The sequence below is a fragment of the Anomaloglossus baeobatrachus genome, chromosome 2 (assembly GCF_048569485.1).
Source record: "Anomaloglossus baeobatrachus isolate aAnoBae1 chromosome 2, aAnoBae1.hap1, whole genome shotgun sequence".
NCBI classification, from domain to species: Eukaryota; Metazoa; Chordata; class Amphibia; order Anura; family Aromobatidae; genus Anomaloglossus; species Anomaloglossus baeobatrachus.
This window is the reverse complement of record NC_134354.1, coordinates 559457070-559475292: the sequence shown is the minus strand read 5'-3', so window position 1 is coordinate 559475292 and position 18223 is coordinate 559457070. Positions and strand designations below refer to the sequence as shown.

Here is an 18223-nt window from a genome sequence, read left to right as displayed (position 1 = left end):
TTGTTTTTTTTTTTTTAATTTTCACAGAAAAACTGAAGCACCTGGGGGTTCATGGTGCTCACCACACATCTTAAAAAATTGCTTGAGGGTCCTAGTTTCCAAAATCGGGTCACGTGTGGGGGGGTTTCTACTGTTTAGGCACATCAGGGGGGTCTACAAACACGACATGGCGTCTGCTAATGATTTCAGCTAATTTTTGCTTTCAAAAAGTCAAATGGCGCGCCTTCCCTTCCAAGCCCTGCCGTGCCCCCAAATAGAATTTTACCACATATGAGGTATTTGCGTACTCAGGAGAAATTGTACAATAAATTTTATGGTGCATTTTTTCCTGATACCCTTGTGAAAATGCAAAATTTTATGGCTAAAGTAACACTTCTGTGTAAAACAAAAAAAAAAAAAATCATTTTTTTCATATGGATTTGGTTCCTGTGAAGCAACCTAAGTGTTAATAAACCTCTTAGATGTGGTTTTGAGTAGAGTTTGGGATGCAGTCTTTTATAAAGGTGTAACTTTTGGGTGTTGTCACCGAAGCCTCTGTCACTTCAAATATGATGTGGTCCCTAAAAAAAATAGTTTTGTTAATTTTGTTGGAAAAATGAGAAATTGCTGCTGATAAACTTTGACCCTCTAATGAAAAAAAATTTGTTTCAAAAATTGTGGTAATGTAAAGTAGACAAGTGGGAAATGTGATTTAGTAACTATTTTGTGACACATCTCTCAGATTTCTGGGCATAATATTTAAGTTTGAAAATTGGTAAAATTTTGTAAATTTTTATCAAATTTCCGATATTTTCACAAACACAAAAAATAGTCAGTCATAATTTTACCACTAATATGAAGTATAATATGTCAGGAAAAAACAATGTCGAATCACCAGGATCCGTTGAAGCGTACCAGAGTTATAACCTGTCAAAATGACACTGGTCAGAATTGTAAAAAATGGCCGGTCATTAAGGTGAAGCCATGCTCTGGGGTAAAGGGGTCAATGCTCTGCTGGACTGTGTGTCCTTATATATGAGGAGGTAACCACTGGTAAATGGCATATCCTCCTATTACAATGTCACTTTCTGTAATATATGGCACGCTGTAAGAAAAAATGTATGGCCACTCTGAACAACTGTGTAAATAAAATGTGTATGGGCAAGTCTGCGGAATAATCGTTCACCAGTCTCTCATTCCACCTGTAACGTGTAGTTGCGTTTTGTATAATACATCTGATGTTGGATAGTGGAGATGAGTGAGTTCACAGACCCCTTTATTCCATGTCTGCTGTATAGGGGCTCTTTGACCTGCCTCTTACCTGCCTGCATCCTTTCCCCTCTGATTATTAGCCCCTGAGTGAGGAACACATGTCACCCACGGCTTACTAATCTGAAGCGGTGCCACATAGATGGAAGGGCAGCTTGGCAGGGTCCCCATCCAGTGGCATTGTAATATTGGGGAGGCAGCTAGACCAGGGTCTTGCAAATTGATTTGCTCGTCTCTTTACAAAACAGTTACATTATAACTATTGTATTGCTGCTTGGATTGATCCTATATACTGCACAGGAGGGTGCGGTCTCATCTTTTGGGATGACCTTACAACTCTTCGTCTTTTTCCCTTGTAGTCTCTTATGAATAAATGCATACACAGTATTTCCTCAATGAAGGCTTTCTGCCTCCTCCAAACCATTAGGTGTATAATTTACCATTGCTCCCAGACTCTGACTTTCCCAGCACAGTGGTCCCCTTCCACCTCGTAATACTGAGGTGCACAATTCTTTCTAGAGCAGGAAAGCTGGAGAGCCGTCTATAGAGAGCCCCACTTGTATCCTGAGTAGTGTTGAGCGCATCCGAACTGTGAAAATCCGGATCCGCATGGTTTCAGCGTCCGATCCGGGTCTGACGCGGGAATCCTGCTGCACGATCCGGATCCGGGATTGTTTATTTATTTATTTTTTTTATTTTATCTTTCTCTCTTTCTCTCTCTCTTTTTCTCTCTTTTTCTCTCTTTTTTCTCTCTTTTTTCTCTCTTTTTCTCTCTTTTTCTCTCTTTTTCTCGTCTTTTTCTCTCTTTTTCTTTTTCTCTCTCCTCTCTCTCCTCTCTCTCTCCTCTCTCTTTCTCTCTCTCTCTCTTCTCTCTCTCTCTCTCTTCTCTTCTCTTTCTCTTTCTCTTTCTCTTTCTCTTTCTCTTTCTCTTCTCTTTCTCTTTCTCTTTCTCTTTCTCTTTCTCTTTCTCTTCTCTCTCTCTCTCTCTTTCTCTCTCTCTCTTTCTCTTTCTCTTTCTCTCTCTCTTTCTCTCTTCTCCTCATCTTCTCTCTCTCTCTTTCTCTCTCTCTCTTTCTCTCTCTCTCTTTCTCTCTCTCTCTCTCTCTCTTTCTCTCTCTCTCTTTCTCTCTCTCTCTTTCTCTCTCTCTCTTTCTCTCTCTCTCTCTCTCTCTCTCTCTCTCTCTCTCTCTCTCTCTCTCTCAACACTCAGTTATAAGTTAAGTCCAGTCACACTAAGCAACTTACCAGCGATCCCAACAACGATAGGGATCGCTGGTAAGTTGCTAGGAGGTTGCTGGTGAGCTGTCACACTGCGACGCTCCAGCGATCCCACCAGCAACCTGACCTGGCAGGGATCGCTGGAGCGTGGCTACACGAGTTGCTGGTGAGCTCACCAGCAACCAGTGACCAGCCCCCAGTCTCCTAGTTACAGCACACATCAGGTTAATTAACCCGATGTGTGGTGCAGCTAAATGTGCACAGAGCAGGGAGCAGCGCACACTGAGCGCTGGCTCCTTGCTCTCCTAGTTACAGCACACATCGGGTTAATTGCCTGATGTGTGCTGCAGCTAAATGTGCACAGAGCAGGAGCCGGCAGTACAGGCAGTGAGAGCGGAGGAGGCTGGTATCAAAGGTAAATATCGGGTAACCAAGGACAGGGCTTCTTGGTTACCCGATGTTTACATTGGTTACCAGCCTCCGCAGAAGCCGGCTCCTGCTGCCTGCACATTAGTTGTTGCTGTCTCGCTGTCACACACAGCGATGTGTGCTTCACAGCAGGACAGCAACAACTAAAAAATGGCCCAGGACATTCAGCAACAACCAACGACCTCACAGCAGGGGCCAGGTTGTTGCTGGATGTCACACACAGCAACATCGCTAGCAACGTCACAAAAGTTGTTCGTTACCAGCGATGTTGCTAGCGATGTTGCTTAGTGTGACGGGGCCTTTAGAGTATTCGTATCTGGTTACTTAGCCTGACTTGTATCCACTTTAAATCCAGTTTGTTTTCTACCCACCATGGAGCAGATTTATGAATGTAATTATGGCTCTGTAGTTATGATGATCTTATCCCAGTTATTTCAGCACATTATGCTGCCATTTGTTTCACCGAACTTGTATTAACATTTTCCTTTTGTGCTGAGAAGTTGTCACAAATATTACCAGGTCTCACCTGACGTGCCATTGACAGGTTTTTGTTTTTTGTTTTTTGTTTTCTTTAAGGCTCACCTTATTCGGTTGTGAAAAGTCACATCTACTCTAGAACACTTGAGTGGCTGCTGCAGCCCCACAGAAATATGAAGGTGAATCGTGGAGAAGGGGTTAAAGCCGCGCTGCCGTAATAATATTCAGAAAGCCGTGGTGCTAGATTGTAATTTTAATGAGTCAACGCGTTAGATTAATTCTCCATCAGGACAAGAAATCACATTGCATATGAGAGGAGATTTAATCTCTGAAACGTGTTGCCTCATTGAAATTACAATCTAGAACTACTGCTTCTGACTTTATGACCGCGCAGATTTTACCCCTTCTCCACTATTCAGCTACATATTGGATTTAAACCATGTCTGATTGTAGCTACTTTTTAAAAATAACCTGTCTCCAGATTTGTCCCTTATAAGTTGTGGCCACCACCAATAAGCTCTTTTGCACAGGCCGCTCTTATATAATGTACAAAACTGCTTTTATTACACTCGCCTATGGGGCGGTCCAGTCTGATATGGGTCACTGGTCTTGGTCTGGTGCCTCCTCTCTTCCAACGCCGTCCTCTTTCCAAGCTCCGTGTGCATGACACTTTCTACGTCGTCCACATAGAGGTCTCCAATGCACTCCTGCGCACTTCTCCCTGCCATGCTGAGGCCAAATTCTTTTAATGCGCATGCGCTAGCATTCTTTGATCTTTCCCCACGCTTGTGCGTTACAGTACTTTGCGCTGCCCTCAGCAGGGCAGCGAGAATTGCACAGGAGTACAATGGAGGCCTCTGTATGGATGATGTAGGATGCGTCATCCACACGGAGCTGTGAAGCAGGACGGCGATCGCAAGAAGAGGAGGCGCTTGACCGAGAGCATCAGACCGGACCGCCCCCTAGCTGAGTATAATGCTACAGGTTTTTACGTTATACAGAGCAGCCTGGGTACGTATATACAGTATTCTAGAATGCTATATATAGGCTCATTGGTGCCAGTGCCAAATCTATATCCAGGACCTTTCACCTTTTAGTTTGGCACCAGGACCCACGTGCGCCTGCTACTGCTGCACCTCTTATCGCTATGTTCATGTGACAGTAATGTTTGCCAAAAAGTGAAGTCTTCGTGTGTCCACCAAAGTGGTCCCAAGTATGAATGGTGACACCACCCTTTATTTCTAATTGACAATAATGGGGGCTCAAGCCATATTGTCCCATCATTCTGACTTTGGTATCGGACAATCCCAATAATCTGTAAGGCATAAGTGTGTAGACGTTATACTGTAAAGTAATAAGGGTAGTAGATCTTGCACCTCAGTTTTGTTCAGTGAGGGGGTTTTTCCGTTCCTTGAAGAGTGCATGTATTCTTACAGTATGTTGTTCTAACTCCCAGGGGCAGTCTGCAGCAAAACGACAAGGAAAATATAAAAAGGTACTGATGATGGTTCCTCTAACTTCATGATGATGCATATACTGTTATCTGGACCTGTCGAAGAGCAGATGTGTGGGGCGGATATGTTTCTCTTATATTGTATGATTGTTTTCTGAAGTTATCCCTAATGCCATATGCCTGTTCCTTATAACCTCTTCCCTCTTTCCTTACGATCTAGATGGGATTATCTGGAATTCAGGCCATGCTTTATAAAACCACTTTCTATTACTTTAGAGGAAGACTCTCATGATGATAACTTTGTGTTTTATCTATTGCTCATCTTTATTGTGGCATTTCCCTGCACTGTACATGTAGCGTTTGCCCAGGTTGTCCCCCTTTTCAGTCATAGCTGGCGGTTAATACCATCCCGCTATCGCATAGGTATGTGTGAGCAGTTTTGGTGAGGCGATCTCATGAGCCTGTATCCATATTATTACTGGTCCTTTTTTATGGGGCTTCTGGTTACTTATGTCCCTGAATTCAGTGTTTATACATAAGGATCGCTGCATATAGCATTGATCAGACCAAGGATTCTTGCAGCAAATGGTCTTGTATTTCTCCTTACAGTAAAAACTGTATGGAAAGTGATCTGTAAGGCTCAAATTTTGTGAGGTTAAACATTTACCTGTCTGTTTTTAAAAACTTTTTTATTGTAAAATAATAATTTGCTATCCTAGGTTATGTCTGTATGATTTCCCCCTAGCCCAGGAGATGTGGTATGATCAGACCATGTCCCTGTACGGTCAGACACGGCCCTTACACAGTACATAGCAGGGACACATTTCTAAGGTTATTTCGGCACAGGAACTTTATTTTTAAAAGCATCAAATTGTGGTAATTATTATTCCAAGATCTGTTGATATAAAATGACCTTTGTGGGTCAACCCCTTTGTTTCCACGAGAGTATTGTATGACCTGTTAGTAGCCCTATGCCAACTTGGAGAAACTTGACCTCAATCGAAAGTTTCACCCAGCATAACCAGTTCTCCTGCTTTGTACAAATGAAGGGCAAACACCTCGAAACCGTTGTCTCCAAGAGGAATTTCTGGTATGGCTTCTTATCCTAAATCATGTGGCAAGGCCCTTTTTAAGGATTGATTTTTGACTTTTAGGATTTGCTTCTTCTAGTAGGTAGCACTAGATTCCCTGTTCTCTTCCTTCATGAAGAGATTATGTGCATCTTGAAATACTATTGTAGGCAGTGTTGTGTTCTTTAGTAAGGAGAACCTGTTGGTACGTTTTTACATATAGAAGTAGTGGTATGGCTGTGTAGGCCCTTATTCCACAGTAAAAATGTATTTATTTTTTTTTTTTTTTTTAGAGATCTGAAGTACCAGTCATGAGAAATCTAGCATAGAAGCCATATACAAATTGGGCTGAAAGTACAATTGAGGGCTTAAGTGTATTGAGACAGCCCCTTGTTCACTTTCAGCCTGAAACGCATTTGACTTTTATACTAAAATTCTCATTAGCACATTTTTACATGAGAAAATAGTTATATGGCTTTGTAGGCGCTTTGTTTTTCTCCTAATAGAAATAATTGGATTTCTGATTTACTTATTTTTAATGTGAGAGGAGAAATGTAGAATATACACCATATGTACACCAGCCTGGAAGTGGACTGGGCTGTCACTGCTCCCGGACTGCCTCTCCCGAGTCACCACGCCCAGTGCACGTCCAGGCTGACCGGTGTATGGTTTCTATACTCGATTTCTCATGAGTGCTGCATCAGATCTCTACAAATAAAGTATCATTCTTATGAGTGGACTGCCATAACACTACTTCCATATGTGTTAACATGCTGACAAGTTCCCTTTAGGATCAAGATATTGGTGTGTGTATATGTTTTGGCTCTGGCAGTACTCATTCCATCATGGAGTACTATGTGAGCGGGCGGCCCCCACATGTGATCAATTACTTTTCCTGTTTGTGTTATAGATGTGTAGCCATAAAGGCCTAAGTGGTGACTGTAAAACTGAAAGCCCCTTATTGCCTTCAGCTTTCATACCTGTGTGTGTGACTCTATGACCCCAGTTTGGATTACTCAGAGCTCCAAAGCCATTGTATACTGTTCCTGTAGTGTAGAAATTAAAGGCGTTTCATCATTATATCAGCACGCACGGATTAGATGCAGTCCTCTCTATAGATTTGCTATTGCATATACGTTATAGTGTATCTTTTTTTTATCATCATTTGTCATCAATAGTTTTCTGTTGTCTTTTTATTGACAAGACTGCATTTGACAACTTTTTGCATTTGGTTATCCCAAAAGGATAACATGTTTACTCGCGAGCCTAGGTGTAACCTTCACAACTGTGTAGATATGCAGTGTAAGAACTCGCCGGGATATTTCTCTGTTAGAAAATATAACCTCTTTCTTCTTTTGCAGGATGTGGTTTCTGTTCATTATCACCTGATTCCATCCTTAAATAAACCAAAGAATGGCAATAAGGAAAAGGAAAAAGAAGCCGAGAAAGAAAAGGATGTGAAAGAGGAGTTTGCTGAAGCTCTCCGAGATTTGAAGATCCAATGGATGAGCAAGTGGGTTATCACAGTAATACATAATATAATACAAGTGCCCTGTCCCTACTATACATAATCAATTACGGATGTCTGTATAGCCAATCATGGATTGATCATGGTGGTTTTGGGAATGTTTGGGCCATTTAAACTTCTTTATCGGGCACAGGGCCATACGTTTTGTAATGGTAGTGCCTAGTATTGCTATGCAGCTCCGTTCATCTGAATAGGATGGAGCTGCAGAAAGCTCCAATACCGTGCACATCATCTAAAAAGGGTGTCTCGTAAACAATGAAGGGGTCCAGAATCTCCCATCGTTGTCAAATTCACAATCTATTCTGTGATTTCGAGTCGCTAACATCTAAGATAAAGATCAACTGGACGTACTGATTTAGTTGGAAAGAAATAAGTGTGCGCCTAGATGTGGAGCATTTTTGTGGTGGTCTTCACAGCTTTGCATGCTTTTTTCTTTTTTCTTTTTTACTCTTAAAAAATCCTTTGCATATTTGGTGACGATAGATAAACAGATTGCTCAGTCGGTGTCCGGAGCGCTTGTATGTGCAAAAACCCATGAGGTGGACACCGCGCTATTGTACCTGCTCTGTATAAGCACTAGCAGTTTTTTTTCCTTTATGCTCTATTACACCTTTTTGTACTGTATATATTTGGACTATGGTCGGCTAGGTGCGGATTTTGTGGAATAATGAAAATTTTCTGTTACTGCAGACTAGAAAGCAATGACATCTTCAGCGAGCTAAAAGAATCCTTTCCCAACCATCTTCCCCTGTATGTGGCAAGGCTTCATCAGCTGGATTCTGAAAAAGTAAGTTGCGTTTGACTTCTATGCTAGATTGTATTTTATGATTTTAATTATTGGTAATCTGTTACCTGCAGTGTCAAACCACTATATCTGGATGTAAAAAAACCCATACTGATGTGTTCCCTCTCTAAGTGTATTTAAGTTAAATTGCCCCAGTCTCCATCCCCATACTGTATTGTATTAGGATCTGTCTTGCTTTTGATGACCTATCTTTTTATATAATTATATCAGCTCTCACATTAAAGGACCCAACGTGACCATATGTCATAGTGCTTGTTGACAGGTTTTTGGGATCTACCCTCCTGTTTTGGGCTAAGTTAACATGTCCTGTAAACATACATTGCATCGTATCCAGCAGAGATCCATGGGCAAAAAAAAACCTTTTTTTTTTTTTTTTTTTTTTTTTTTTGCCAATTGTAAAATAGCTGTCTGCCGAACCTTTTTTTTTTTTTTTTTTTTTTTTTTTTTTTTTTACATGGGTGTCTATGGAGAACGGATCTATTAACCAGTAGAAATGTGACCACACCGGGAGCTTGGGATTCGATCTCATATAAATTTCTGTACTATTTTGCTCCAATGACTCAAGAAAAAGTAGCAGAGTTGGATGGTGTCACAGAGGTTGTCACAATACTACTGGCACTGAATTTTTGAGGTTTGGTTGAGGTGTCCTTCCCATATTTACGGTTATTAAATAGACAATTTTTTTCTTGCTCATCAAAAATCAGTCTACAACATAAATTGTGAATTAATGTTTCAAATATGAGAGAGGTTGTGGACTTTTGAGACATCATTGTTGTCTGTACAAACTACATTTTATACCAGTTTTCTTGGCCAAAAACATGAGACTTGTGCAGATTTAGCCTTACCCTGAGGGGAAATAACAACCCAGAGCTTATAGTACTGTCACTTGCAATTAAGAACTGAGATTAGTGACTCGAAGGCGAAAAAACTGTCCAATGATCAGTGTCTGACATAGATTTGTCTTAAGTCTACTGATTTACATTACCCTCTTCTATAGCAGTATTAGTAATGTTAAATACCCACATTGTGTTTTTTTGCAAATCTATAGAAGAGAGGTAAAATAAAGGTAAGTTCCTTTTTATACCGCAGAGAAAATAACAACTCCGCTCCTACTAACCTACTCCCCGAATCTGGTTCGTCATGACATTTCCTAAATTCACAGAAAACATACTATGTAAAGCATTACTTTTATTGATGCACTTTTGAAATCTGTATTTTTAAATGCAAAGAAGTCCCAACTAGTCAAAAAAATGAAAGGAGATGAATCAAATATCAGCTGGTATTAGTTATAATGCCCTTAAGGCCCCTTTACACACTGCAACATCGCAAACAATATAGCTGTAACGTCACCGGTTTTGTGACGTAATAGCGACCTCCCCAGCAACATTGCAGTGTAAGGCTATGTCCGCACGTTGCTTTTTACCTGCTTTTTTTGCTGCTTTTTCAACTGCAGCGTTTAATGCCAAAATGGTTGTGTTCTGCTTTTCAAGCAAAGTCTATGGGAATTTGGGTTTCTTGTCCGCACTATGCAGTTCAAACTGCAGCCTTTTTGTTGCAGAACTTTGGTCAAAAACTCAGCTTTGCAGTGCAAAACCCAAATGGCAAAAACAATTGACATGTCAATTGTTTTTGCCATTTGGGTTTTGCACTGCAAAGCTGAGTTTTTGACCAAAGTTCTGCAACAAAAAGGCTGCAGTTTGAACTGCATAGTGCGGACAAGAAACCCAAATTCCCATAGACTTTGCTTGAAAAGCAGAACACAACCATTTTGGCATTAAATGCTGCAGTTGAAAAAGCAGCAAAAAAAGCAGGTAAAAAGCAACGTGCGGACATAGCCTAAGAAACACATCAGCGACCTGGCCTCGCTGTGAGGTTGCTGATCACTACACATCTCTCAGGACCATTATTTGGTCCTTTTTTCCCCGCTGTGCAGCATGATCGCTAGAAAGTCTGTGTGTAAAGGGGCCTTTACTGCGACTTCGTTAGCGACATCCCTTTCAAAAAGCTGCTTTACAACGTCCCCAATGACTAGCTAGGTCGTTCTGCAGGTCCATATCGCTGTTGCGTCGTTTTCCAGGTATGCCTGTTTGACAGCTCACCAGAGACTTTGTAGCGATCCCGGCCAGGTTGGGAATCGCTGGTGGGATCGCTAGGAAGTCTCAGTGTGTAAAGGGGCCTTTAGTCTGACTTCTGCTTAACCGCAGAGGTTGGAGCCCTCTTGCACTCACTTGGCGCCCCTGCTCACCGTCGCTGGATCTAAAGAGTCTGTATTAGGTCCTATTAAGGGAGGGTAAGAACCAGTTGTAAAAAAAAAAAAACCCAAAACACTATCAATATCATGACGACTAAGGCCCCTTTCACACATCAGTTTTTTGCCGTCGAATTTTGAAAAAAAATAACTGATCCGACATTTTTTTCTCATCGACTTGTATTAGCAACGGATGGCCTCACGTTTCATCTGTCCGACGGATCTATCGCAAATGGTTTGTCCGTTGTACGGAGACAATGGACAAAGTAACATTTATTTATTTTTTTTTGTCTTGTCGAAAAATCGAACAGTGACTGATCCGTCGTCGTTTAATAAAATGGAAGCCTATGGGCGCAGGATCCATCAAATGACGGAAACCGGCGACTGATTCTGTTTTTTGTGGGGTTTTTTTAGCTGAGCATGCTCCAATTTGTTTTATTTAGTATCAAATAGCCAGCCAGTCGGATCAGTCGAAAAACGAATCCGTCGCATCAATTTTTCCACAATCTGCAACGGATCCGTCGAGCCAACGGATTGTGACTGACGGCAAAAAACTGATGTGTGAAAGGGACCTCAGTAGCAGACTATTTTAAAGGCGCAAGATATAACATAGAAGCAAGGTGTTAAGCTAAAAATAGAGCCGATGTACTCAGATATTTTGTTGAGGGATAAAGAAAACCATGATATCTGGCTTGTCTTCTGTAATATCAGGGCCTATTGTGACATGTCCAACCAATACACCAGAAAATACAAGAAACTGACCGGCATCTCCAAGTAGAACAAAGCAGGTGTGACCAGCCATTTATGGTATTCTTTATCCTTCACACCAAAATATCTGATTATATCTGTTCTATTTTTGGTTTAATACTTTGCTCCTATGTTACATCTTGAGCCTTTAAAATAGTCTAACAGCTACTAAGTCGTGCTGATAAGGATAGTGTTTTTGACAATTTGTTCTGATCCTCCCATTTAATAGGGCCTAATAGGGACTCTTTAGGGCCAGTTACGGTGAGCGGGGGCACCAAATGAGTCCAACTTCTGTGGTTAGTCAGGAGTCAGACCAAGGGCTTTGCAGGGATGGCCTCCCCTATAACTAATGCTGACTGATGATATTTCATTCCTCTCCTTCCATTTTTTGGACTGGTTTTGGTTTCTTTTTATTTACAATGGTGTCTCATGTTTTTTTGAGCATTTAATAGCGCATCAATAAGTCATGTTTGGAATAGTGTATTTTCTGTGAAATTAGGATAGGATTTCATACACTGTGAACTAAATTAATCGTTTTATTTTTTTCTTCATGACCAATGACTCCTTTTTCTTTACTGCACAAATAGTGAAGGGAGAGGTATAGACACATATTTAGGAGGGAGAGAAGAATTTCTACAAAGCTTGAGGATTGACAGATCTTCCGATTAGCAATATGCCATATTGTCCATTTCACTATAAAGCAACCAGTTCATCCAGTAATGGTAACCACTCCATTCATATCTGTGGGCCAGTGTCATTTCTGTTCTTGTTGTCAAGTCTTCATATTTGGTTACTTTATGATTGTAGAATTACTCCAGGCAAAGCTGATAGACTTGTCTTCTACCTGCTCCATCCTCTTGGAGCCTGCATAACGTATGTTTTTGACGACCATTAAATCCCTGTGTCACACATCGCATTACATAGAAAATCTGATCATCTTTTTGGATGTTTCACTTTTACGTCCACATTTTACACTCTTGATCCCTATGGATCTGAGGGCTGACACTTCTAATATTGCTGGTACATTATAATGTCACCCTTGCTCATTATCCTATTCATGAAAAAAATGTTTTTGTCATTCATATTGTATATTTTTTGCAACCAGCTAATGTGATTTGCTACAAAAGCTGTGTAATACCTGTTTACAGTGGATGAAGAAACTGACCAAAACATCGGTACTGATGCGACTCTGATCAGCTATCATCCATGTAGACTTTTTTTAAGCCTTTAGTATGAACATACCCACAAATACTGCCTAAAATAAAGGTGGCATATCCTGCATGTACCCGTGTGATGCCGTAGTTACCATGCATGTGATCCCCATGTACACATCCTATAAATCCTACATGTTATTCACCATTACATGTGTCTGTAGATCTGGCACTGATGGTTATAATGAATCTACTACGTTCATGATCTTTGATTAAAAATATCCACCAGATCAGAATTGGCCAGTTTGTCTTTGTGTGTTCCTCCTGCTCTCTTGAGTACTCAGTTTTTGTTTGTGGGGTTTTTTTTGTTTTTAGAAGTTCTTCATATGTTTTCCGAAATTCAGGCCTTTCTGTTTAGTACAAATCGTTACTGGTCCGGCGCCTGTTGGCTGCTCTGTATAAATAATTATCCTGTGAGCTCCAACCCCTTGGTAATGACCATAAAAATAATAAAACAATTGAATACTCAGGGGTACAGGAAGAATAAAAGAAAAGCAAAGTCTAGCCACTTTTGACCCGTCTGTCTTTTTTTTATATATATGCATGTGTGATGTGCCATTACATACCGCACTATAGTGCAAGGCTCAGTGGCTGCTTTTGGGTTCACACTTGATCAGACTTTATATTCAGTTTCTATTCCATTCTGCAGCAATTCTAGTAATTCTTCACTTTTTAGACATTTTAACTCTTTGTCCTGATGTTTGTGTTTCTTGTTTCCTTTCAGGAACGCATCAAACTTATGAATGAGATAATTTCCGCGGCTGATGAAGTCATCTCCAGAATTGACCAGACCGCTCTTGCATTTTTTGTTGCCATGAAGACTGATCCAAGACCAGATGCAGCCACTATAAAAAAGTACCTAACCAGTAAATATTTTGTTTTATTGACCCTTTTGTACCATCTGTATGCAAAAGAACCTCTGTAATACAGAGCAGTAGCTGTAGTCCCAAGACTGGTTGTCTCTGGTATTTAGTTTGTGAGCAGTGTTCGCATTGACATTGAACATCTTATATTTTAAGCATTCTATTCCTTCCCGCACAACATTCATTGCCCATCAGTAGATGGCCACCCATCATAGGCTCACACAGTCATACGCTGCTTTTTAACCACATTACCAGATCTGGCATAAATGGGTGTAACGTATTTTTCGGACTATAAGACACACCGGACCATAAGACACCCACTGGTTTTAGAGGAGGAAAATAAAATTTTAAGCGAAAAATGTGGTCATGACACACTGTTATGGGGCGAGGATCTGCTGCTGACACTGTTATGGGGGTAATGTCTCCAAATTCTCTACTAAGGTACCCCATCCTGGTAATGATCCCCCTGCCTTGTATATGGTCCCCATCCTTGTATATGTGTCCACCATCCTGGTATAGCCCCCATCCTGCTATATACCCATATTCTGCTATATACCTCCATCCCGCTATATACCTCCATCCCGCTATTTGGCCTGCATCCTGTGGCACACAAAAAAAGTAAATGTTTATACTCGCCTTTTCTTTGTCGCTCCATTGGGAGACCCAGACAATTGGGTGTATAGCTTCTGCCTCCGGAGGCCACACAAAGTATTACACTTTAAAAAGTGTAACCCCTCCCCTCTGCCTATACACCCCCCCCCCGTGCATCACGGGCTCCTCAGTTTTTATGCTTTGTGTTGAAGGAGGCACACATGCACGCAAGCTCCACAATTTAGTCAGCAGCAGCTGCTGACTATATCGGATGGAAGAAAAGAGGGCCCATAACAGGGCCCCCGGCATGCTCCCTTCTCACCCCACTCTGGTCGTCGGTGTTGTTAAGGTTGAGGTACCCATTGCGGGTACAAAGGCTGGAGCCACATGCGGTTTTCCTTCCCCATCCCTTAGGGGCTCTGGGTGAAGTGGGATCCTAACCGGTCACCAGGCACTGGGAACGTGCTCCCTCCGCAGCCCCTGGGGGAATCTGCTGGACAGGAGACCGGGTATCGTCAGGGACAGGCCCTGCTCCTCTGAGGTACTCTGTGTCCCCTTGGGGACGGCGCATAGAGCGCCTGTATAATGGACGCTGCAGCAGCTGCTGGTTGTGTTTGTGCGCCGGGACTACCGCGCTGACCGCGCTTGTTTGCCGGCCGCGCTTATAACTTTAGTCCCCGGCTTTTGCGGCCTAGTACCGCATATTCCCGCCCCCGGGCCTGCCAGTCAGGGATAAGGGCGGGACGCTGCACTGGACGTCAGCGCTGAGGGCTGGAGCATACTTAGTATCCTCCTCCCCCCTCACTGAGCACCGTGGGGCACCAGATTCCCGCACTTTCTAAGGCACGCCCACGGCTCCCTCCTCCTCTCAGAACGCTGGCAGCCATTCCTATCAGCACTTCTGACGCTGGAGAACTTCAGAGACGAGCTCCACAGCTCTGGGAGGCCCAGGCAGGGAATCTGGTGGTCACACAAACGCTGAGGGCGGTCGGTAAGCCGCACCTGTTACTAGGTGCTTGCCCCCCTGGGTGCCGAAGTGTATATTTATATGCTTATATTGTATACATTTACTCTGTACGGCCGCACTATTGCTTTGGCTATATACCCTCTCTGATTGCTCTAAGAGGAGACAACAGCATGTCGTCCGCAAAAAGCAAGGGTGCCAAGGCACAGGCTTACTTTGCAACCTGTACCTCATGTGCGGCTATGCTACCTGCAGGTTCCACCTACCCTCATTGTGTGCAATGCTCGGCCCCTGTGACACTCACTCAGCCGGAGCCTCTGCCACTGGTGGGACCCTCGGCCCAGGTGGAACCACCTGCTGCCACTGTCCAGGTGACGGGGACAGAGTTTGCAGTATTCGCTGACAAACTTTCTGAGTCTATGGATAAATGGTCTGCTAAGATACTAGAAGCTTTGCAGTCCAGACCTGTAACACAGGCCCCGGGCACTGTTGAACCTTTTCCCTCAGACCCCCCTCGGTCGGCGCAGCAAAGTGCTCCTGGGGCGACTCATAGGTCCCACGGTGAGGACTCTGACACGGACCGCAGTCCCAGACCGGCTAAGCGGGCTCGCCGGGAGCTTCCCTCGACTTCATCACAGTGTTCAGGGTCTCAGCATGAGGACTCTCTGGAGGATGAAGCGGAGGTGGCAGATCAGGGCTCTGATTCTGACGCCGCTCTCAACCTTGATACACCTGAAGGGGACGCCATAGTAAACGACCTTATAGCGTCCATCAATCAGGTGTTGGATCTTTCTCCTCCAACTCCTCAGATTGAGGAGTCCGCTTCTCAGCAGGAGAAATTCCATTTTAGGTTTCCCAAACGTACACGGAGTGCGTTTCTTGATCACTCCGACTTCAGAGATACAGTCCAGAAACACCGAGCTTTTCCAGATAAGCGCTTTACTAAGCGCCTTAATGACACACGTTATCCCTTCCCCCCTGACGTAGTCAAGGGTTGGGCTCAGTGTCCCAAGGTGGATCCTCCAATCTCTAGACTGGCGGCTAGATCCATAGTTGCAGTGGCAGACGGTGCATCACTCAAGGATGCCACTGACAGGCAGATAGAGCTCCTGATGAAATCCATCTATGAAGCTATCGGCGCGTCCTTTGCTCCGGCATTCGCAGCCGTATGGGCACTCCAAGCTATCTCAGCTTGTCAGTCTGAGATTAATGCAGTCACACGTGCCTCTACTCCGCAGGTTGTGTCCTTAACCTCTCAGGCGTCGGCGTTTGCGTCCTACGCCATGAATGCTGTCCTGGACTCTGCGAGCCGTACGGCGGTAGCATCCGCCAATTCGGTGGCAGTCCGCAGGGCCATGTGGCTACGTGAATGGAAGGCAGACTCTGCTTCCAAAAAGTTCTTAACCGGTTTGCCATTTTCTGGCGACCGCCTGTTTGGCGAGCAATTGGATGAAATCATTAAACGATCCAAGGGAAAGGGACTCGTCCTTACCCCAGTCCAAACCAAACAGACCTCAACAACGGAAGGTACAATCGAGGTTTCGGTCCTTTCGGCCCTCAGCCAGGTCTCAATTCTCCTCGTCCAACAGGCCACAGAAGGGTCAGAGGAACTCTGATTCATGGCGGTCTAAGTCACGTCCTAAAAAGACCGCCGGAGGAACCGCTCCCAAAGCGGCCTCCTCATGACTTTCGGCCTCCCCAAACCGCATCCTCGGTCGGTGGCAGGCTCTCCCGCTTTTGCGACGCCTGGTTGCCACATGTCCAAGACCGATGGGTGAGAGACATTCTGTCTCACGGTTACAGGATAGAGTTCCGCTCTCGTCCTCCGACTCGTTTTTTCAGAACATCTCCGCCCCCCGAGCGAGCCGATGCTCTTCTTCAGGCGGTGAGCACTCTGAAGGCAGAAGGAGTGGTGATCCCTGTTCCCCTTCAGCAATGGGGTCACGGTTTTTACTCCAACTTGTTTGTGGTGCCAAAAAGGACGGATCTTTCCGTCCCGTTCTGGACCTCAAACTGCTCAACAAACACGTGAAAACCAGGCGGTTCCGGATGGAATCTCTCCGCTCCGTCATCGCCTCGATGTCCCAAGGAGACTTCCTAGCATCAATCGACATCAGGGATGCTTATCTCCACGTGCCGATTGCACCAGAGCATCAGCGCTTCCTGCGTTTCGCCATCGGGGACGAACACCTTCAGTTCGTGGCGCTGCCTTTTGGCCTGGCGACAGCCCCACGGATCTTCACCAAGGTCATGGCAACAGTGGTAGCAGTCCTACACTCTCAGGGACACTCGGTGATCCCTTACTTAGACGATCTCCTTGTCAAGGCCCCCTCTCGGGTGGCATGCCAACACAGCCTGAACATTGCTCTGGAGACTCTCCAGAGATTCGGGTGGATCATCAATTTCCCAAAGTCAAAATTGACACCGACCCAATCGCTGACATATCTCGGGATGGAGTTTCATACACTCTCAGCGATAGTGAAACTTCCGCTGGACAAACAGCGTTCACTACGGACAGGGGTGCAATCTCTCCTTCGAGCCCAGTCGCACCCCTTGAGGCGCCTCATGCACTTCCTAGGGAAGATGGTGGCAGCAATGGAGGCAGTTCCATTTGCGCAGTTTCATCTGCGTCCACTTCAATGGGACATTCTCCGCAAATGGGACAGGAAGTCGACGTCCCTCGACAGGAACGTCTCCCTTTCTCGGGCAGCCAAGGCCTCCCTTCAGTGGTGGCTTCTTCCCACTTCTTTGTCGAAGGGGAAATCATTCCTACCCCCATCCTGGGCTGTGGTCACGACGGACGCGAGTCTGTCAGGGTGGGGAACGGTCTTCCTCCACCACAGGGCTCAGGGTACCTGGACTCCGACAGAGTCCTCCCTTCAGATCAATGTTCTGGAGATAAGGGCAGTGTATCTAGCCCTAAAGGCGTTCCAGCCGTGGCTGGAAGGCAGGCAGATCCGAATTCAGTCGGACAACGCCACGGCGGTGGCATACATCAACCACCAAGGCGGCACACGCAGTCGGCAAGCCTTCCAGGAAGTTCGGCGGATTCTGCTGTGGGTGGAAGCCACAGCCTCCACCATCTCCGCAGTTCACATCCCGGGCGTAGAAAACTGGGAAGCAGACTTTCTCAGTCGCCAGGGCATGGACGCAGGGGAATGGTCTCTTCACCCGGACGTGTTTCAAGAGATCTGTTGCCGCTGGGGGAAGCCGGACGTCGACCTAATGGCGTCCCGGCACAACAACAAGGTCCCGGCATTCATGGCACGGTCTCAAGATCACAGAGCTCTGGCGGCAGACGCATTAGTTCAGGATTGGTCGCAGTTTCGGCTGCCTTATGTATTTCCTCCTCTGGCACTACTGCCCAGAGT

General features: G+C 44.5%; 1 protein-coding gene across 4 annotated transcripts in view; it reads left to right on the top strand.

Annotated features, from left to right (window-relative positions):
- The window catches only part of TPP2 (tripeptidyl peptidase 2), a 252335-nt gene that overhangs the window by 187831 nt on the left and 46281 nt on the right, over window positions 1–18223 (top strand). Inside the window, exons 24-28 of one of the 4 annotated variants that reach the window (XM_075336691.1) lie at window positions 4829–4867; window positions 7257–7408; window positions 8114–8210; window positions 9277–9294; window positions 13159–13289. In XM_075336691.1, the coding sequence (XP_075192806.1) occupies window positions 4829–4867; window positions 7257–7408; window positions 8114–8210; window positions 9277–9294; window positions 13159–13289 (437 nt within the window). The remainder of the gene's footprint in view (window positions 1–4828; window positions 4868–7256; window positions 7409–8113; window positions 8211–9276; window positions 9295–13158; window positions 13290–18223) is intronic. The other 3 variants (XM_075336693.1, XM_075336692.1, XM_075336694.1) reach the window with 3 other exon arrangements.